This window comes from Rana temporaria, chromosome 7, assembly GCF_905171775.1.
Source record: "Rana temporaria chromosome 7, aRanTem1.1, whole genome shotgun sequence".
Classification (NCBI taxonomy): domain Eukaryota; kingdom Metazoa; phylum Chordata; class Amphibia; order Anura; family Ranidae; genus Rana; species Rana temporaria.
Genome location: NC_053495.1, coordinates 112,035,478 through 112,058,567, shown reverse-complemented (window position 1 = coordinate 112,058,567; position 23,090 = coordinate 112,035,478). Strand labels below are relative to the sequence as shown.

At 43.2% G+C, this 23,090-nt stretch overlaps 1 protein-coding gene across 5 annotated transcripts in view; it reads right to left on the bottom strand.

Moving 5' to 3' along the window:
* Positions 1 to 23,090, bottom strand: part of LOC120946232 (complement factor H-like) — a 3,139,400-nt gene that overhangs the window by 110,310 nt on the left and 3,006,000 nt on the right. For 4 of the 5 annotated variants that reach the window (XM_040361056.1, XM_040361058.1, XM_040361057.1 and 1 more), the window contains 2 exons: positions 22,505 to 22,714; positions 8,031 to 8,207 (listed from right to left, as the gene is read on the bottom strand). The exons of the other annotated variant lie outside the window; for it this stretch is intronic. In XM_040361056.1, the coding sequence (XP_040216990.1) occupies positions 8,031 to 8,207; positions 22,505 to 22,714 (387 nt within the window). The remainder of the gene's footprint in view (positions 1 to 8,030; positions 8,208 to 22,504; positions 22,715 to 23,090) is intronic. 5 annotated transcript variants of the gene reach the window in all.

Sequence of the window (23,090 nt, the reverse complement as noted above, 5' to 3'; positions counted from 1 at the left end):
CCCATGAATACACAATACCCCCATGGTTCTATGCTTCTGTATCCAACAAGGTTTTACCAATTTACTGGCTACCAAAGTCAGGGCACTGTCAGAGTCCACCAGGGCCACTGTCTCTTGTTTGTCCAGCAGGACAGGTACTCGGAAGGTATGTCCCCCTTCTACCAGGCCTGCTAAACAAATGAGTCCACAAAAATCATAGGAATCTTCCCCTAGACCACACTGCATGGGCTCAGGAAGATTGGGGCATCTCGCCCTGACATGTCCTTTGGCGCCACACTCAAAACAAGTTATGGAGTTTCTCCTAGGGTGGTCCTCTTTCCCAGGGTTTTGACCTCTAAAGTCTGTTTTGGAAAAACGGGCTCCCGATCCGAAGTCTGCTTCCACTCCACTCCTCCGGTCTCCTGTTCTCTGTGTTTTCCCGGTCGTCCTAGAGAGAGATCGGTCCAAATTTTTGGTAGACAGGTACCGCTCCACTTGTGCGACCATACTATCACAGTCCAGGGGATTTCCCTGAGTGACCCACTCTCGGAGGCCACTTGGAAGCTCTCTCACGTACCGGTCCAGTACAAGCGCTTCTATAATCTGTGCAGGGGTTTGAGTCTCTGGTTTGAGCCACTTCCGAGCCAGATGAATTAAGTCAAACATCTGGGATCTTGGCGCTTTTCCTTCTTTGAACCTCCAGTTGTAGAAACGTTGGGCCCTCACTGTGGAAGTCACCCCTAAGCGAGCCAGGATCTCTCCTTTCAGTTTGGGATAGTCTGCAGCAGCCACCTCATCCAGATCAAAATAGGCTTTCTGTGCTTCTCCCAGGAGGAAGGGTGCAATGATTCCAGCCCACTGTCCTGGGGCCCAGCCTTCTTGGGTGGCGGTCCGTTCGAACGCCAGTAGATAAGTCTCCACATCATCATCCGGGGTCATTTTCTGCATACAGCTGCTTGCACGAATTTGGCTTACCCCCCCTGCTGGTGGGTTAGTAGACCCTTGGGTAGTCATCTGATCCAGGGTTGCTTTGAGAACAGCATGGTCTGACTGTTGTGCTTTAGTCAAAGCTTCAATCTGCAAAGTCAGGAGCCTGTTGGTCTCCTGCTGTACTGCAGCTGCTGCAGCTACCTGTCTATTAGTCTCTTGTTGCGCTGCAGCTAAGGCAGCGGCCTGTCTATTAGTCTCTTGTTGCACTGCAGCGGCCTGTCTATTAGTCTCTTGTTGCGCTGCAGCTAAGGCAGCGGCCTGTCTATTAGTCTCTTGCTGCACAGAGGTAGCTTGTAACAGGGCTTTTACAATATCTTCCATTTTCTGGGTCCTGTACCTTTAAGGCCACTGTAACTGTAAAGTGACCGGTACAACAGCGAACATCCCACTTCTGACACCACTTGTGAAACATGCAGCGCAGCAAAGTCACCAAAATTTAACAAACAAACGACAAACCATAATGAAAGCACAGAAAACGAAAACCCGAAAGATCCGACATAAACAAATGCTTTATTTTCGTTTTCTTCGAAAATGAAAATAAAGCATTTGTTTATGTCGGATCTTTCGGTTTTCGTTTTCTGTGCTTTCGTTATCGTTTGTCGTTTGTTTGTTAAAACGATAACGAAAATACCTGAAATTTGGACGGAAATGCATTTGGACGAAAACAAATGCACATGTCTATTAAAAAGAAAAGATTTTTGACAAGCTTTCTACATTAGTGGTTCTCAACCCCCAACAGGCCATGTTTGCAAGTTTTCCTTTATCTTGCACAGGTGTTTTAAATCGGAGTCAATTGCTTGGTATTTTGGACAGCTATTTTATCTTATGGGCCGTACACACGACCGAACATGTCTGCTGAAACTGGTCCGCGGACCAGTTTCAGCAGACATGTTCGGTCGTGTGTAGGCCCGAGCGGGCAGGATTCCAGCAAACATTTGCCAGCCGGGCCTTTTTCCAGCAGGCAAATATTTCTGGAATTGTTTAAAACAGCCCGCTGAAATCCTGCCCGCTCGGACATCATCGGTCGTCTGTACAGACCTACCGTACATGTCCGAGTGCCCACCATCCCTCGCTTGCGTCGAATGACTTCGACGCAGGCGTGCAAGCATTGAACTGGCAGGGCCGCCCACGTCGCCGCGTCATCGTCGCCGCGACGGCGCGGACACGCCCCGCGTATTGTTTACGCGCGGATTTCTGTATGATGGTGAGTACAGCCACCATACAGAAATCCCCGGGCAGACATGTACGGTGAAAACGGTCCGACGGACCGGTTTCATCGTACATGTTTGCTCGTCTGTACCCGGCCTAAGAGAAATTCACAAAACATGGCCTGTTGATGGTACTTAAGGACAGGGTTGAGAACAGTGGCGGCTGGTGCTCAAAAATTTGGTGGGGGAGCAAACAAACTGAAAAATGAAACTGTTAATAATACAGGACTGTAAATAGCCATTTATTAGGTGATTATTACTGCTAGATAAAACTGTGCCCATAATATGCAGCCTCACTGTGCCCGTCACAGTAGACCAATCACATCCACATTTCAAGTAAAATAAAATAAAACTACTTAACATAAAGTGTCCTCATCAGAGCCCCCTTTTACATCAGATGTCCCAATCAGAGTCCTCCTTTACAGTAGGTGCCCTCTTACAACAGGTGTCCCCATAAGCATCCCCATATAAATGTAGGTGTCCTCATCAGAGTCCCTCTTTACATCAGATGTCCCCATCAGAGTTCCCTTTTACATCAGATGTCCTCATTAGAGTCCCACTTTTCATCAGATCTCCCCCTTTACATCAACTGTCCCCATCAGAGTCCCCCTTTACATCAGATGTCCCCAACAGAGTCCTCCTTTATATTAGGTTGTTGTAATATTAATATATTTGTGTATGTATTTTATATATTGTGTTATATGTATAACACAGTGTATGTATGTCACATACAAACATTCCAGTCAAAAGCTTGTTAACCACGAGCGGGCGGAATGCTCTATTGTTCTGACAGGACATCATATGACGTCCTGTCATTTAAAGCCTCACTGGGAACAGCGATGGCTGCCGGGCACCCGTGATTGCCCAGTAACTGAGCAGGGACGTGGAGCTCTGTGTGTAAACACAGAGCTCCACGTCCTGTCAGTGAGAGAGGAGACCGATCTGTGTCTCTTGTACATAGGGACACAGATCGGTCACCTCCCCCAGTCACCCCCCTCCACACACAGTTAGAACACACCCAGGATACACATTTAACCCCTTCCCCGCCCCCTAGTGGTTAACCCCTTCCCTGCCAGTCACATTTATACAGTAATCAATGCATATTTATAGCACTGTTCACTGTATAAATGTGAATGGTCCCAAAAATGTGTCAAAAGTGTGCGATGTGTCCGCTATAATGTCGCAGTCCCGAAAAAAAAATGCAGATCGCCGCCATTCCTACTAAAAAAATAAATAAAAAAAATCATTATGTCCCCTATTTTGTAGGCAATATAACTTTTGCGCAAACCAGGTTATTGCAAATTTTTTTTTTTTTACCAAAAATATGTAGAATAATACGTATCGGCCTAAACTGAGAAAAAAATATATATTTTTTAAAAAAATGGGATATTTATTATAGCAAAAAGTAAAAATAATTGTGTTTTTTTTCAAAATTGATGCTCTTTTTTTGTTTATAGCCCAAAAAATTAAAACCGCATAGGCGAACAAATACCACCAAAAGAAAGCTCTATTTGTGGGGAAAAAAAGGACGTCAATTTTGTTTGGGAGCCACGTCGCACGACCGTGCAATTGTCAGTTAAAGCGACGCAGTGCCGGAAGCTAAAATCTCGTCTGGGCAGGAAGGGGGTGTATGTGCACAGTAGGCAAGTGGTTAAGGGGACTTGTTGTTAATTAAAGGGGGGAAGTGGCCAAACAAGATTTACTCCACATATCAAAGAGGAAAGATAGTGACTCTGGGCTATGTTAATGTTAACATGTAAGAATGCAAATTAGGGCAGTTTATGACTGCACCTGTTTCCGGCTAGAACCCTACGTCACCAATCGCGTCCTCCGGTCAACCAACAAAAACCTTCTCCAAATCCCCAAATCCCGCTACAAATCTAAGGGAGAACGAAGATTTGCAGTACAAGGACCTCGGCTCTGAAAAGCTCTACCCACGACCATCCACTTGGAAGAAAACCATCGGGCTTTTAGGAAAAAACTAAAGACCCACCCTTCTGAAGGAGCAGGACGACACTGGATGCAAAGAAAAGCGCCTTGAGGCGATTTAGTTCGCATTTGTATCGCTATACAAGTTAGTCACTCACTCACTCACTCAGGGGTCATTGTCTGGCATTTTGAAAGACAGAGGGTAGATTAAAGGCCGAATGGAGATGGCCAATCAAATTGCTCAGCCATTAAGTGTATAAGGAATATAACCTGGAGTACAGTCTATTCACTCTCCATGATTATGAAGGCACAGATCTAGGAAAAATAGGACTCTGAGTTAAATTTACTCTGTTGGATTTTTGTCATCTGTTGCAAGTATTGGACTTTGTTCTGTGTTGGAAGTCAATAAAGTGCATCTCTCTGGAAGAATTGGGTTGCTGCGGAAGATTACTTGCATCATCATTATAATACCTAAATATTAATTATCTACATCCCTATATTATATTACTACACAGGTGCCCCCAACAGAGTCTTCCTTTACATCAGGTGTCCCCAGAGTTCCCCTTTACATCACTTGTCCCCATCAGAGGCCATCTTTACTTCTTGGTGGAGGATCCCTATCTGGTCACCTGTTCTGAACCTGCACCACTTAATGAAATTTATATGGATTTCTCTTTTACACCTTCACATATGGACTTTTTCTGTTTTGTATTATCTTCTTATTTTATCTTTGCGCTGCACTGTTTCACTTTATATGTTGCCTTTGGGAAGTTTATTTGAATTTATCCTGAGTGCTGGCTAGCAATATTTTTATTTTATTTGATTTTTACTTTTCCATCGCTGAATACTTCCTTTTGTGTAGAGCTAACAGAGCATGACATTTCTCTCTTGTCTTTGGGTCTCTTCTTTTCACCAGCTCACCATTTTGATGTGTTCAAGACCAGTGACGGCTGGTGGTATATGTTTTGGTAGGGCGGCAAACAGTGCATCCACAGCCCCTTCCAGTCGGTCGGGTCCCCAGCACCCCCCACACGGTCCGTCGGGTCACCAGCGGGTCTCAGGCCCCCTTCCTGATTGGCCAGTACAATTGTCACACAACTGGGTGGGCTCAGGGTGCAGTGTTCTGCACCCTGAGCCAACTCTTTTTTTAAGCCAATTAGAGCCTCTGGCTTTAATCACATGCTTAAAAAAACCCTGATTGGAATCCATGCATCTGTCGCCCTGCATGTAGATTAGGGACCCAGACACATCTGCATTACGGGCTGCCACTGTTCAAGACTATCTTGGACACAAATAGATTTGTTAAGGATGAAGGTGAACAAGAAGAAAACCTGCAGACATTGGTCACTGTAAGTAATGATTCTTTTGTTGATTCTGATACTACTTTTACATTTTCTAGATTTAAGGGCTAAATTGTGTTTAGAACAAGTGGAGTCAGAGTCACAAATTGGCCTTCTGGCATTCCACATAGCACATTATCTAAAGGTGAAACAATTGTTTTATCCTATACAGGCTATAAATTATATTGTGGATGCATTTTTAGGCCATGGTTGAAAAATAATTATTAGATCTGAAGCAAAAATACCTTACTTCACGAGCCTCTAATATTTCCAAACAAGAAAGTATAGCCTTACAGCACCTACAGGATTCTAAATAGTTAATCATTAAAGAGGCTTACAAAAAAGGAGCAGTGGTGCCATTTGGCAGCTAAGTGACTCCACCACCTATTCTCCCTTGTCTTCTAATCCCACTGTTATTTTTCAATCCGCCCTGTCTAAACTCTTGTACAGAGGGAAAGAAATGGGTGCATTATCCCCAAAGACAGTGAAATACCAATATGTTGAAGATCCAATCATTCCAGTGTTCCACCATCTTCCTAAGATCCACAAGTCAGGTGACTCAGTGCAGGTCCACCTATTAAAACATCTAGGGAAATGGGTAGATTTCTGTTTGCAACCGTTGGTTTTGAGATTGCCCTTCTTTTTTAAATTTAATTTATTCACTTATCTTTATCTGTTGAGCATGTTAAACCTCTTGACCTGTTTAAGACCACCCTATTTCACAGTGTCACCTTATATGTTGGCAAATATTTTATTTCCAAGTCATTCTAATATGATCATTTTGAAGTTACAGTATGTACTCTTTGGCCCGGATTCACAAAGCACTTACGCCGACATATCTCGATATACGCCGCGTAAGTGAAAATATGTGCCGTCGTATCTGTGCGCCGTGCCCACAAAACTAGATACGCCTGAAAATAGGCTTCCTACGACCGACGTAACTTTCCTACGCCGGCGTTTCGTAGGCGCATATTTACGCTGGGCGCATTTGCCGCTCCCATTGATTTTGTATTCAAATATGCAAATGAGGGAGATACGGCGATTCACGAACGTACGTGCGCCTGGTGCAGGCTACGTGCAGTGCGCGTAAGCTCAACATCCGGCCTAAAGTTATTCCACATAAAGCAGGTGTAACTCAGCACCAGACGTGCACAGGTCAGCTGGACAGCAGCTGCAGCAGCACCGTTACGGACGAGCTGAGCAACCACACTTGCAGGACAACACCTGTATGCCAACATGCCAGGCAGGGCCGCCATCAGGAATTATGGGGCCCCTTACACAGCTTCAGGCATGGGCCTGGGTGGGTGCTGCCGCGAATTGAGAAAGACGAAATAAAGAAAAATATAAAAAAAGGAACTAAAAAGAATATTAATAAAAATGTAAAAATATGAAAAAAAAACATTTTTAATAAAAAAAAGAGGTTACTTGCCATCTGGGGTCCTGTGCTCACACACACCACATCCACTTCACATTGGTTTAGCCCAAGTCCACCATGCAGGACTTGGGAGCAGCAACGCCACGCCACGCCAAGGCCCCAATGGTGTTGCTGTCCATTTATACCACATTCACACGGTCATGGGGATAACCTCTCCCTGATGACCCAAGGTGACACACCTTGCTGGCAGGCATGTCACCCACATTTACACACCAGTCACACTGTAGCCTGCACTACTGACCATGTGCAGCCACTACAAAAATAAAAAAAGCTCATAACCTGAGCAAACAAAAACAAAAAGCTCATAACCTGAGCAAACAAAAACAAAAAAGCTCATAACCTGAGCAAAGAAAAGAAAAAAAAGGCACTCATTTGCCCTGTCGTGGGCCAGGCATGGTGCCACTGCTCTGGCTCCTCAGTTGTCTGGGGGGGAGCTTAGGGTGGAGGGGGTGGGGCATCAGGAGGAGGATCATCGCCTGGTATGTCTCTCCTGGCAGATGCTGGCTGCCTGCCCTCCAACGCAAGGGCAATGCGGGTGAGGACTGCGTTGGTCTGAGCCTGCATCCGCAGCTGGCGGGTGGTGGTGTGCCGCTGGTGGCGCCTGGTCTGCCATCCCTCTGCCTCGATGGCAGCCGTGTTGGCCTGTACCGCCACTCCCAGGCTCCTCACCTCTGCCACGAGGCCTGATGTTGTGGCCTGCAGCTCCCCAACGCAGGTGACCAGAGCAGCGCAGTTGGCACTGACATCCTGCAGGCTTTCAGATATCGAGCTGGTCTGCTCAGTCTTTTCGTCATATGTAAATGTGTCACTGTTCACTATATATTTTATTGAATGACAATATATGATTTATATTGTATATTTGTTGTATGCACCACAGTGACTCTCTGCTATCAATACATGTTTGAGTAGCAGGTGCTCACGTTTATCATATTTAGCGCTGCACTTTACCACTCTGTTTATTCACACACAGATTGATCCTTTGGTGTGCTGGCTGCTATTGTTTGTTATTTGTAGACATTGAGTTTTTTCCCCCCTTCTTTTTTTTAACTTTATACCATAGTAGGTAAGGGCATTTAAACAATATATCTATAAATTAAGAAAAAAGTGATTTTCTGGTCAAAAGAGAATATGGATTTATAAGAAACTTACGTCCAGCAGAACATTTCGGGTACTTTATTTGCTTATTTTTACATGTTGCTCGCAGGTTTTCTGATAACATTCCTTCCTCACATTCAAATTCAATGGTTTGCCCATTTTCGATCTCAGTGCTTTTGTTGTAATGAATATTATTAATAGACATTTCTCTTTGTTGTAGAACACAGGTACCTAGAGAAATTCAGTACAAAATGTATATATGTTCAACAAGCTAGAAAAACAAAATACAATTTTTTATATCAATGCATTAGTCAATAATTTGGTAATTTGATTATAATAAAGATAGTTATTCGAAGCCCAGTACATGTACTTGCTGATTTCTATGCAGGGTATAGTCAGACTGAAAATTGGCACAATAAATTAATTACCAATGCAGATCTGTATTAATCTAATTTCTAACTCTTAACTTGTTATAATAATGTACCCTTTACAATGGATTGCTTGATTTTTGTTTACTGTTTATTTTCTCCTGTTGTAACACGGATCCTCCTGTCCGCCAATCAGGAAGTCAGTTTTGACACCAGTCATCCCATTGGCTGAAAGGACATGCTATCCTATTGGACGCCTAGGAGGAGGAGGGGAGAAGCTGGAAGCTGCCATGGAGGAGAGGACTCGGAGCTGAGATGTCGCATGCTGCCCGCCAACATGAGGTCAGTGCTGGACCAACCGACAAACAGTGGTCGGAGGGGGGATTGGTTGTGTGCCGCTCGAGGGGGGGGGGTTGTTTGCCTAAAGAGACATGGGGAGAGTTGAGTAAATCTGTACAATGCCAAGGCTTTTGTGAATAGTGCTTTTTAACATTAGCACACACGTTGGGTGGAGTTTCCTCATCAATAGAGTGACAGTAGTGGTGAGAAAAATCCTCTGCATCTTCCTCCAACACTGCCTCTATGTCCTCTTCATTCCCCTTTGATTTAGCGTCCTCCAGAACTGGCACATCAGGGTCCAACTCTGGTAAAGAAACTGGAGTAGGAGCAGAGATGGGTCATGTTTAAGCTCTGGACAAAGATAGCTCAATAAAAACTATAATCTGTTCAAGAAATCGGGCTATATTGTAGATGCAGAAATAGAGCTATAATTGGACATGGGAAATGGTGCTAAGGCTGGTTCCTGCTCTGATGCAAGGACTCATCAAGTTTGAGTGTTGTGTGGGCCTTCAGCATAGCAAATGTAAACCTGCTATTTGGAGTTGGCTCCCTTTCACTTTTTTACCTGTTTATGGTAGGTTTTGCCCCTCTCAGGGCCATACCCCTGGAGAGGTCTTTAGGGACTGGGTTTCATAGCAATGAACCACTGATCTGGACCTGTATAGCACCCTGCAGAAAAATTAATGTGTGGCTATTCACACACAGAAGTGTGGCTCAGCCCCACCCCCTATGTCTTCTGATTTGCTCACTGGCTTCAATAGACAGTAGTGGGAGCCAATGGCTCCCCCTTCTGCCAAAAGCCAATCAGGACTGGGAGTCGCTGGAGAGACAGGACTCTCGTGGACATCACAGGATCCAGATCCATAAGGGGGGAATGATAAAATGGGGGGTGTGGTGGCGCTTGCAACTAAAATCACTAAAATAATGTATATAATAAAGTTATAATAAATATAGCAAAAATAGACTCCGCCTCCTGGCAATGATTAAAAGTGTATCACTCTAAACCGGAATACCATCCAACAAAAATAACCATAAAGTGGAGGATATTGAGAGTGAGAAAATAATGAAATATGTGTGACCAACGTGCCACTGACAGCACAATAGTCTAAATAAAATACACTTCAAGCCTGTGCATACAACATTTTCTTCAAATAAAATTATGATAGTCCATAATGTGCTTCATCCACAAATCGTGCAATGTGCAAATAGGCAAAATAAATGAAAAATATATATATCCAGTGACAGACTGTCCACAAAATATAAATATAATAAATATGATGTGAATAATTCCGATGATAAAAAAACAATCCAAAAAGTGCTAGAAGTGAAAAATATATATATATAAATAAAGTCCACACAGGGATCCCTAGAAAAAAGTGTAAAAAAAGGGGGGGTCCCAATAAAACTTTAAAAATCCATGTCCAGTGCACAAAACGTGCAAAAGTGCAAAAAACTAAATTCCAGTGGCTAATAAATATAATGAGTTTCTAAAGTGCATCTGTGCTCAGGTTGCTGTGACATGCAGAGTAATGTGATTGCAGTCAGCCCGATTTCTCCACGGTGACCAGGGATGTAAGTGCTAGCCCCTTACCTCAAGGAGGCTAATAAATAGCCTATAGGAATGCTTCCCAATAATGTCTCCCACAATCAGCCGATCGATCCGCTCCAATGAAATCACAGGCTCAGTGCGATGACTCTCAAAATAAAGCACAGGAATGCCTCCATAGTGTACGATTATAAACAGTATTTAATGAAAAAAAGTAGTAACTTACAAGCAGTGCTGTAAGAACAGCATGTAAAACGGCGTGTGTGTAATCCTGTGTCTCCCGCTCTGCGGCCGCAAGCGGGTGACGTCACCAACAGCCCTCCAACGTCCTCACGCGTATCGCGACAGCCGACGTCGCTTAATCATAGGATGGAGGGCGGCTGGTACGAGGGTGACATTTATAGTAGCTTGCTAATGAACGCATGAGAGAAACCGGCCAGCGGAACATCACAATGACACAACTGCAATGCCGCCTGGACGATCTCACTCGCAAAACAACAATCCATTGATAAAAATTAAAATATAATAATAATTACAAAATAAAATGCCCCCTCTGGTGGTTGAGGGAGGATATGCATGATAGCAATTAATGGCAATAAAATAGCAAATATTAAGGGTACGCCACTACCCCCTGCTGGACATAAAGATATATATCATAAATATCTAAATACATAGACTTGAGGAAACCAGACCCAGGGACAGGACAATAATTGATCCAGATTAGTACCAGACCATTCAAAGGATACAAACAATACTAAATATAGCAAAGTGCCTATTTGGAACAGATGATCTCAGAGGGAAGGATGATAATTGATATTCCATAAATAGTCAATAAAGGAGGATTGGTGGATATATATAAATCACTATTACTAAAATATTAAAAGTACCGCAACAAGCATTTAAAATCCACAAAATGGCAAGTAATTAATTACTCACTAAAATCATATATTAAAATGGTAAAAACGTTAAAAAGGAGAGTGATGGGATAAAATCTTAAAAGTTAGAAATAAAACAATTAAGATCAAATTCCACATTGTGACCATGTGGCGTTAAGGTGCACAATTTGTGTATCCAGTGGGATTCTGCCTGGCTAATTTTCTGCACTTTATTATCTCCTCTCCAATGGGGTTTGTACTTTTCTATACCCCACACCATTAGTGAGGATGGATCTTTATTATGGTATTGGTCATAATGGCGAGACAGACTATGCTTAGGGAACCCGTTTATTATATTTTGCGTGTGTTCACGTAGTCTTTTCCTCAATTTTCTCTTAGTTCTACCAACATATTGGATCTTACATGGACATTCCAGAAGGTAGACTACCCCTTCAGTCTCACATGAAATAAATTCTTTGATTTTATATTCCTTCCCTGTGAAGCACGATTTAAAATTTTCTTTTTTCTTCTTACTCTCCTTAGTACGTTTACAAGTAAAACATCTTTTACAGGGATAGTAGCCTTTCTCATTAAAAAATGAAAAACTTTTTTTCTCTGGAGGATCAAGAACATTTTTGGCAATCATGTCCCGTAAAGTAGGGGCCCTCCTATATGTAAATAATGGCCTTTCTGGAAGTATTGATGCCAGATGACGATCGGCCCTCACAATGTGCCAATATTTCCTACAGATCGCCTCTATCTGCTTATGCTGCACGTTATAGTCCATTATTAGGGGTACTCCCCCCATATAGGAGTTTTTTCTTGTAGAGTCCTGGATCAGTGTATTTCTATCTAGGGTGACAACATCTTGTATCTTTTTTTCAATAAAATCAGATTTGTAACCCTTTTCCACAAATCTCTTGCCAATAAAGTCCGCCTGTTTCAAGAATACTTCGGTTTTAGTGCAATTTCTCCTTAATCTCAATAGCTGACCCTTTGGTATATTGTCTAACCAGGGCGTGTGGTTAGACAATATTAATGGGAAGCAGATGTTTTATATAACAGAAAACCGCAACAGTTACTTTTATACAGGCGTTTTATTGATGATATTTTAATTATTTGGGCAGGAGATAGGGAGAGTCTTATTGACTTTGGCTTTTATTTGAACACAAATGAAAAAAATATCAAATTGACCTGGGAGATTAGCGATGAAAAAATCCACTTTCTTGATCTGGAGATTACCAAAGAAGGAACAAAATTGGTAACACAAACGCACTTTAAAACTGTGGATAGAAACAGCTACCTGCCTTTGGATAGCTGTCACCACACGCCCTGGTTAGACAATATACCAAAGGGTCAGCTATTGAGATTAAGGAGAAATTGCACTAAAACCGAAGTATTCTTGAAACAGGCGGACTTTATTGGCAAGAGATTTGTGGAAAAGGGTTACAAATCTGATTTTATTAAAAAAAAGATACAAGATGTTGTCACCCTAGATAGAAATACACTGATCCAGGACTCTACAAGAAAAAACTCCTATATGGGGGGAGTACCCCTAATAATGGACTATAACGTGCAGCATAAACAGATAGAGGCGATCTGTAGGAAATATTGGCACATTGTGAGGGCCGATCGTCATCTGGCATCAATACTTCCAGAAAGGCCATTATTTACATATAGGAGGGCCCCTACTTTACGGGACATGATTGCCAAAAATGTCCTTGATCCTCCAGAGAAAAAAAGTTTTTCATTTTTTAATGAGAAAGGCTACTATCCCTGTAAAAGATGTTTTACTTGTAAACGTACTAAGGAGAGTAAGAAGAAAAAAGAAAATTTTAAATCGTGCTTCACAGGATAGTCTGTCTCGCCATTATGACCAATACCATAATAAAGATCCATCCTCACTAATGGTGTGGGGTATAGAAAAGTACAAACCCCATTGGAGAGGAGATAATAAAGTGCAGAAAATTAGCCAGGCAGAATCCCGCTGGATACACGAATTGTGCACCTTAACGCCACATGGTCACAATGTGGAATTCGATCTTAATTGTTTTATTTCTAACTTTTAAGATTTTATCCCATCACTCTCCTTTTTAACGTTTTTACCATTTTTATATATGATTTTAGTGAGTAATTAATTACTTGCCATTTTGTGGATTTTAAATGCTTGTTGCGGTACTTTTAATATTTTAGTAATAGTGATTTATATATATCCACCAATCCTCCTTTATTGACTATTTATGGAATATCAATTATCATCCTTCCCTCTGAGATCATCTGTTCCAAATAGGCACTTTGCTATATTTAGTATTGTTTTTATCCTTTGAATGGTCTGGTACTAATCTGGATCAATTATGCTACGTTTCCACTGAGCGGATCGGTTCGGTACGGTTCGGTACGGTACGCTATTTTGGGTGTTTCCATTATGAAAGCGTGCCATAAAACCGAACCGTACCGCACCATTCAGGGTCCTGCTTCTCATGTGGGTCCATAGAAAATGGAACGGTACGGTTAGGGCGGAGCTACTGGCGTCACACAGTACTTTCCACTGATTGGTGGTCAGAAAACATCAATGCTGACGTCAAAGCAAAGCGCCAAACAATCACCACGTCGCCTTATTAGTCCATATAAAGGAGAAGGATGCCAGCAAACAACAGCAGGGTCTGGTTATCTGAGGAACTATCTACGTTCTTAGCAATCATCGGCGATGGCGTTATTCAGAGTGAGCTTGATGGATCAGTGAGAAATGAAAAGGTCTATAAAGATATTTCTCAGCGGATGGCAGCCGAGGGATTTGAACGGACGTCGGGCCAGTGTAGGGCAAAGCTTAAAAAGCTTAAAGCACAATATAAAAAAATTAAGGACGCCAACAGCCGTAGTGGAAACTGTCCAACTGCTTGGAGGTGGTACGACGCCATGGACGCCATTTACGGTCATCGGCCAGCAAACCAAGGCAGGGAGGGAGGTCTGGACTCTGCAACTGTAATTCTCGAATCTATGGTAGACCCCTTTGGTAAGTTTTTTTTTTTTAAAAACTTTGCATAGGATATCGCTCTGCTTACCATTTAAAATATAATATCTAACCATATGTTTATTTTCAGAAACAGTTGATGGACTCTCCACTGATGCATCAAACTTATCAGAAGATGGACCTTCAATGTCTTTCAGCAGCAACAGCAGCAGTATTTCCTCAAGCCAACCACAGAGTAGCCAACCACAGAGTAGCCAACCACAGAGTAGCCAACTACAGAGTACTCCCAATGCACCAAGGCACAATGGTAAGACATGATGATAATAAAGTAATTTTTAACTGCATTTTCTTAAACTAAAACAGCAGTGGGGCAGATGTGCAGGAGGTACAGTGTTGGAATAGATAAGAAGGGGGAGATCAGCTGTGGGGGAGATGTGCAGGAGGTACAGTGTTGGAATAGATAAGAAGGGGGAGATCAGCTGTGGGGGAGATGTGCAGGAGGTACAGTGTTGGAATAGATAAGAAGGGGGAGATCAGCTGTGGGGGAGATGTGCAGGAGGTACAGTGGTGGAATAGATGAGGAGGGGGAGATCAGCTGTGGGGGAGATGTGCAGGAGGTACAGTGTTGGAATAGATAAGAAGGGGGAGATCAGCTGTGGGGGAGATGTGCAGGAGGTACAGTGTTGGAATAGATAAGAAGGGGGAGATCAGCTGTGGGGGAGATGTGCAGGAGGTACAGTGTTGGAATAGATAAGAAGGGGGAGATCAGCTGTGGGGGAGATGTGCATGAGGTACAGTGGTGGAAGAGATGAGAAGGGGGGGACCAGCTGTGGGGGAGATGTGCAGGAGGTACAGTGTTGGAATAGATAAGAAGGGGGAGATCAGCTGTGGGGGAGATGTGCAGGAGGTACAGTGTTGGAATAGATAAGAAGGGGGAGATCAGCTGTGGGGGAGATGTGCAGGAGGTACAGTGTTGGAATAGATAAGAAGGGGGAGATCAGCTGTGGGGGAGATGTGCAGGAGGTACAGTGTTGGAATAGATAAGAAGGGGGAGATCAGCTGTGGGGGAGATGTGCAGGAGGTACAGTGTTGGAATAGATAAGAAGGGGGGGACCAGCTGTGGGGGAGATGTGCAGGAGGTACAGTGTTGGAATAGATAAGAAGGGGGAGATCAGCTGTGGGGGAGATGTGCAGGAGGTACAGTGTTGGAATAGATAAGAAGGGGGAGATCAGCTGTGGGGCAGATGTGCAGGAGGTACAGTGTTGGAATAGATAAGAAGGGGGAGATCAGCTGTGGGGGAGATGTGCAGGAGGTATAGTGGTGGAATAGATGAGGAGGGGGAGATCAGCTGTGGGGGAGATGTGCAGGAGGTACAGTGTTGGAATAGATGAGGAGGGGGAGATCAGCAGTGGGGCAGATGTGCAGGAGGTACAGTGTTGGAATAGATAAGAAGGGGGAGATCAGCTGTGGGGGAGATGTGCAGGAGGTACAGTGTTGGAATAGATAAGAAGGGGGAGATCAGCTGTGGGGGAGATGTGCATGAGGTACAGTGGTGGAAGAGATGAGAAGGGGGGACCAGCTGTGGGGGAGATGTGCAGGAGGTACAGTGGTTGAATAGATGAGGAGGGGGAGATCAGCTGTGGGGGAGATGTGCATGAGGTACAGTGGTGGAAGAGATGAGAAGGGGGGGATTAGCAGGAGGTACAGTGGTAGAAGAGATGAGAAGGGGGTTCAGCAGTGGGCAGATGAGCAGTGCTGTGTATTGGTGTAGCAGATGAGCAGGGGGAACAGAGGTGTGGCAGTGAATCAGTGTGGTACAGTCTAGTGGGGCAGATGAGAAAGGAGCTTACAGTATTGGTTTGGCAGATGTTACCAAAAGCAATATTTAGGTCTTTTGTATATTACAGGTGAAAGGAGAAGGTTACAGTTGGATCTGCACACAGTTATGGAGGATATGCGGGCAGCAGAAGAAAGGCAGCTGGAAAGAATGGATAACCTTTCTGAGAGGCGGTTTCAAGCACTACGTCAGGATGCACAGGAAGCTATGCGCCAGGAGGCAGAAATTGCCCGGCAGCAGATGGAGCAGTTGGCTACCTTCAACCAGGCCTTCCTCGGTGTCCTTTGTCAGCTTGTTCAAGTGATTGGAGCCAATCGTCAACCCAGGTCACCACCCAGACATTAGTGCCTTTCATGCAGCACAGGACCTGTACCCATGTTTACGTTTAAAAATAAAGTGGGTTTTAAAGGTTAGATTTTTTTTTTTAATAGGCTCCTTTGAGCCATCAGCGATCACACAAGATTGGACACATTTGCTCCTTGCTGCACATGGCTTTCTTTGTGCTGCTGCTCTGATTCCCTTCTGCCTCCTTTGCGTTATCACCCCCCTTGGACGGTGGAGCCTGGATTTCAACAAAGGGCACCCCCGATCGCTTCATTTCTTCTCATTTTTGCATTGTAGATGTAATTGCGAATATACTTGGCATTTTTGGTTTACCTTTTCCTTTAATTTCCTTTTTAGATGTTTTTTTTCTTGGTCTGAATTTCTCACTTCCTGTTCCTTCTCAGTAAACCTGACAACATCATCTGAGCTGTGTTTAGTCAGTCAGCACAGCTTATTGAACAGCTTACTAAGGAGGAACAGGAAGTAAGAAATTCATACAAAGAAAACAAAAAAAAAAACATTTATTGGTAGTGAAATTGAAGAAAAAAACTACAATGCAATAGCTTAGGGATATGCAATTAGTGGATATCCAACTGTTTCAGAACTACAATTCCCATGTGGCATAGCAAGACTCTGACAGTCACAAGCATGACACCCAGAGGCAAAAGCATGATGGGACTTGTAGTTCTGCAAAACAGCTGGATTTCCGCTAATTGCGTATCCCTGCACTAGCTTAATAAAAAACAAACCTTTACAAGCTCTTTATTGTAAACAATGTTTCTATATTATCAAAATTTTGCTTTTACAAAATATGTATGAAGATGATTTTTTTGGTGGAATAAAAAACAAGAACGACTTCTCTGAGTATGTCTGATTTTATTTAGCATTTAGCAAAAAGTAATTAAAGATTTTAATTATTCACGGTAACAACGTTAACGTTAAGGTGCCTCATCAGAGCCTGACGTATTTCACTGCACTCTTCTTCCATATCCTGTGCTGCTATTACTGGTACTGGCTCTTCTGGAGATGTATTCCAATCCTGGTCAAAGTCTTCTCCATGGCTTTCACAAAGATTGTGAAGAGCACAGCACGTTAGGACCATGGATTTGGTAAGTTGAATATCACTGTCATTCCTCTTCATAAGACACCTCCATCTACCCTTAAGTCTTCCAAACGCATTTTCCACTACAACACGTGCCCTGGATGTTTTCTTGTTGTAGATTTTCTGCTCTGTTGTTAGGCGCCCATTGTCAGAAAATGGTTTCAGGAGCCAATTTTGTAAAGGATAGGCAGAGTCCCCAAGCACATAATAGCCAACATTCACCCCACAAATGTTCTTAGTGCTAACAGGATACAGGCCTCCCTGGCCAACCCAATCCCAAAATGTTGACAATCGGAGAACCCGAGCATCATGCAAACTCCCAGGCTTTCCTACATTCACATTCCAGAATAGTCCCTTGCCATCCACTACTCCCTGGAGGACGATGGAATGCCAGCCTTTTCGGTTGAAGTAGTCAGTGTGGTATTCTTGTGGTGCTATTATTGGTATGTGTGAGCCATCAATAGCACCAACACACTGTGGAAGGCCCCACCTGTTCTCAAAGTACTCAGCCATGTCTTTGAGCTTTTCCCTGTTAGGAAAATGAACAATTTCAGGAGCTAGCAATGTGCACACAGCCTTACAGAAGTCCTGCACACACCGGCACACTGATGATTTGCTGACACCAAAAAGATGACCTATACTCCTATATTCACTGTTGGTAGCCAGCTTCCACAGTGCAATGGCAATTCTTTTCCTTACAGGCAAACAGGCTCTGAAGTTTGTGCTTTTCTTTTCCATCACTGGACGTAGCTTGGCACAAAGGAATGAGAAGGTTTCCTCTGACATCCTTAAATTCTGCACCCACTGTCTGTGGGTGAATCCTGGGACGGTCACATTCCACCACTCATTGGCACGAGGGAATGCCCAAATCACTGGTCGGCGGCGCTGCTTTGCCAAAAGGAGAAGCATCTGTAAAAAATGCAGTGTGTCAGTGTGTATAGGTCAGTGTGTGTGTGTGTGTGTGTGTGTGTGTGTGTGTGTGTGTCTCAGTGTGTGTGTGTGTATAGGTCAGTGTGTGTCAGTGTGTGTATAGGTCAGTGTGTGTGTGTGTGTGTCAGTGTGTGTATAGGTCAGTGTGTGTGTGTGTGTGTGTGTCAGTGTGTGTATAGGTCAGTGTGTGTCAGTGTGTGTGTGTATAGGTCAGTGTGTGTCAGTGTGTGTGTGTATAGGTCAGTGTGTGTATAGGTCAGTGTGTGTGTGTGTGTCAGTGTGTGTATAGGTCAGTGTGTGTGTGTGTGTCAGTGTGTGTGTATAGGTCAGTGTGTGTGTGTGTCAGTGTGTGTGTGTATAGGTCAGTGTGTGTCAGTGTGTGTGTGTCAGTGTGTGTATAGGTCAGTGTGTGTGTGTGTGTATGTCAGTGTGTGTATAGGTCAGTGTGTGTCAGTGTGTGTGTGTATAGGTCAGTGTGTGTCAGTGTGCGTGTGTATAGGTCAGTGTGTGTCAGTGTGTGTATAGGTCAGTGTGTGTGTGTGTGTGTGTCAGTGTGTGTATAGGTCAGTGTGTGTGTGTGTGTGTCAGTGTGTGTGTATAGGTCAGTGTGTGTGTGTGTGTGTGTGTGTGTGTGTGTGTGTCAGTGTGTGTGTGTGTATAGGTCAGTGTGTGTCAGTGTGTGTGTGTCAGTGTGTGTATAGGTCAGTGTGTGTGTGTGTGTGTCAGTGTGTGTGTGTGTGTGTCAGTGTGTGTATAGGTCAGTGTGTGTCAGTGTGCGTGTGTATAGGTCAGTGTGTGTCAGTGTGTGTATAGGTCAGTGTGTGTCAGTGTGTGTGTGTATAGGTCAGTGTGTGTCAGTGTGTGTATAGGTCAGTGTGTGTGTGTGTGTGTCAGTGTGTGTATAGGTCAGTGTGTGTGTGTGTGTGTGTGTGTGTGTGTGTGTCAGTGTGTGTATAGGTCAGTGTGTGTCAGTGTGTGTGTGTATAGGTCAGTGTGTGTCAGTGTGTGTCAGTGTGTGTATAGGTCAGTGTGTGTGTGTGTGTGTCAGTGTGTGTATAGGTCAGTGTGTGTGTCTGTGTGTCAGTGTGTGTATAGGTCAGTGTGTGTCAGTGTGTGTGTATAGGTCAGTGTGTGTCAGTGTGTGTGTGTATAGGTCAGTGTGTGTCAGTGTGTGTGTAGGTCAGTGTGTGTTTCAGTGTGTCAGTGTATGTGTGTGTGTGTGTTTCAGGTAAGTCAGTCAGTTGTGCTTACCCTATAGCGCTGCCGTCTTTGTCTTAGCAGCACAAATGTATACTTCTCCTCCCGGCTACACATCCAAGCTAAAAGTTTTCTTCTCTTTTCGGCTGTGTTTCTCATTGCCGCTCGCAACCTTCTCTCATACAGTGCGGTATGAATTTTGCCTATAAAGAACCAAAAGGCTAGCAGAGAAAAGACGAGCTGCTGAATGACCTCCATTGTTGTTGTTGTTGTTTGGCTGACGCTGAGTGACGCTGCATCACGTTTCTCGTCGCACTAGTGTGACATCATGAGAGGCATTTTTTCTAAAACCTGTATGGCCCTGGCGGTCCGATTTGCAGTGGAAACGCTCACCAGAATAGACCGGACCATTCAAACCCGTTCCATTCTAAACGACCCGAACCGATCCGCTCAGTGGAAACGTAGCATTATTGTCCTGTCCCTGGGTCTGGTTTCCTCAAGTCTATGTATTTAGATATTTGTGATATATATCTTTATGTCCAGCAGGGGGTAGTGGCGTACCCTTAATATTTGCTATTTTATTGCCATTAATTGCTATCATGCATATCCTCCCTCAACCACCAGAGGGGGCATTTTATTTTGTAATTATTATTATATTTTAATTTTTATCAATGGATTGTTGTTTTGCGAGTGAGATCGTCCAGGCGGCATTGCAGTTGTGTCATTGTGATGTTCCGCTGGCCGGTTTCTCTCATGCGTTCATTAGCAAGCTACTATAAATGTCACCCTCGTACCAGCCGCCCTCCATCCTATGATTAAGCGACGTCGGTTGTCGCGATACGCGTGAGGACGTTGGAGGGCTGTTGGTGACGTCACCCGCTTGCGGCCGCAGAGCGGGAGACACAGGATTACACACACGCCGTTTTACATGCTGTTCTTACAGCACTGCTTGTAAGTTACTACTTTTTTTCATTAAATACTGTTTATAATCGTACACTATGGAGGCATTCCTGTGCTTTATTTTGAGAGTCATCGCACTGAGCCTGTGATTTCATTGGAGCGGATCGATCGGCTGATTGTGGGAGACATTATTGGGAAGCATTCCTATAGGCTATTTATTAGCCTCCTTGAGGTAAGGGGCTAGCACTTACATCCCTGGTCACCGTGGAGAAATCGGGCTGACTGCAATCACATTACTCTGCATGTCACAGCAACCTGAGCACAGATGCACTTTAGAAACTCATTATATTTATTAGCCACTGGAATTTAGTTTTTTGCACTTTTGCACGTTTTGTGCACTGGACATGGATTTTTAAAGTTTTATTGGGACCCCCCCTTTTTTTACACTTTTTTCTAGGGATCCCTGTGTGGACTTTATTTATATATATATTTTTCACTTCTAGCACTTTTTGGATTGTTTTTTATCATCGGAATTATTCACATCATATTTATTATATTTATATTTTGTGGACAGTCTGTCACTGGATATATATATTTTTCATTTATTTTGCCTATTTGCACATTGCACGATTTGTGGATGAAGCACATTATGGACTATCATAATTTTATTTGAAGAAAATGTTGTATGCACAGGCTTGAAGTGTATTTTATTTAGACTATTGTGCTGTCAGTGGCACGTTGGTCACACATATTTCATTATTTTCTCACTCTCAATATCCTCCACTTTATGGTTATTTTTGTTGGATGGTATTCCGGTTTAGAGTGATACACTTTTAATCATTGCCAGGAGGCGGGGTCTATTTTTGCTATATTTATTATAACTTTATTATATACATTATTTTAGTGATTTTAGTTGCAAGCGCCACCACACCCCCCATTTTATCATTTACTGTCAGTGTGTGAGCACTATTAGTGGTGGCTGCTGCATATTTATTTATTCTGTTCTTATATTGATTAGGTTGTTTTTGCGCATTAGTTCCCCCCTTATTTCATAAGGGGGGAATACTGCACACAGAAGGTTAGCATGAAGGTAAAAAATCTTGTGCCTTTACAACCACTTTAAGCTTCCTCTCAATTTGATAGTCAAGTCTGGTTCTGCCTATTAAAGCGGAGTTCCACCCAAAAGTGGAACTTCCGCTTAAACCACTCCTTGCCCCCTTACATGCCTTAATTTTTTTTGGGGGGGGGAGTGGGGGCTTCAGTAGGAGTGGGACTTCCTGTCCCACTTCCTCCATCCGCCCAAGGACCGCTTAGGCGATACGTCATATCGTCAACGGCGGCCCCTCCCTGTAGGCGATTGCCTGGGTCATGTGACAGGTCCCAGGCGATCGCCTGACCACTCAGAGCGCAGTACCGCTCGCGCATGCGCAGTGAGTGCCCGGCCGTGAAGCTGAAAGCTGTCACAGCCGGGTGCCCACACTAGGAATGGAGGCGCCGGCCGGAGAGGGGGGAGAGGAGGGAGAGGAGCGGAGCTCCGGGTGGCACATCGCTGGAACTTGGAGCAGGTGAGTGTCTGTTTATTAAATGCTAGCAGCTACACTTTTTGTAGCTGCTGACTTTTAATAAACATAAAAAAAGCCTGGAACTCCTCTTTAAGGGTACTGAGTGTGAAGGAAGCCTGTGATTCTGAAATTAATGTGTTTTATAAATGAACATTTTTCCTGGTTAACCCATAATAATCCCATATTAGTTCTTGTTAATCCCTTTCTCTCCCTCTTCCCTAAGCTACAGTATTTAACAATTTGTATGTAAAGTGCATTTATTTTAACTATTTAATTTGATTGTGTGGCACCACTTAAAAAATACTCAACTTGTAAACTTTTTAACATAAACTGTGTTTTAGTTCTGCTTAAAATAATGTATTTGTTTATTAAGTTCAATTGCACATGCTTAAACCACTGAAGTACCAAATTGTATAGCAGTATAGTGAATTGACATACTGGCAATTGTCTAGGTTAAGTATTATGGTATTTATTTTTTTACTTGTTTATTAAACAGGTCACACACATTTAACAGCAATATTGTAGGTGGAAAGAGTGTATGTGTGAGAAACACTGACTTCAAATTCAGGGGTTTACCTTCCTTTAGGCATCTTGGGTATTTTAGCACACCCTCCAAGCACTGAATTCTCAGAAGACTTGTATCAGATATCTGATATCCAGGTTTGCATTCAAAGGTCATATTTTCTGCGTGTTCACTGTATAGTTTTTTGTTTTTTTCTTCTCCTAATTTAAATTTAAACTGTATATTGTTTTGTTGCAAGTCGGTTTCTTTTACTATACAAGGTACTGAAAACAAGTAAAAGATATCATTATTTTACACACACAGAATAACATAAAGAACACCTAAATCATGTCTGTGCATACTGTAAATAAACAATTATCAAGAACAAATATGTCTGATAGTCCATGAGTCTTGATATAACATATTGATGGGAATACAATATCTCTTGCCCTGTGCCTTGTCACATGGAGTATGTAATGCACTCCAGTGTTATAGCAATGGGAATACATACTGAAATAAAAACATGTCAAACGCTTGCTGATTTACTTCATTCTCAGTCACTAGGACAGAAAGTATACTATTGGTGACAAAGACATGAACAAAATGATGCAGAAGCACTAATTCTTCCACGCCTTATCACCCCAAAAAAGTTTAGGATTT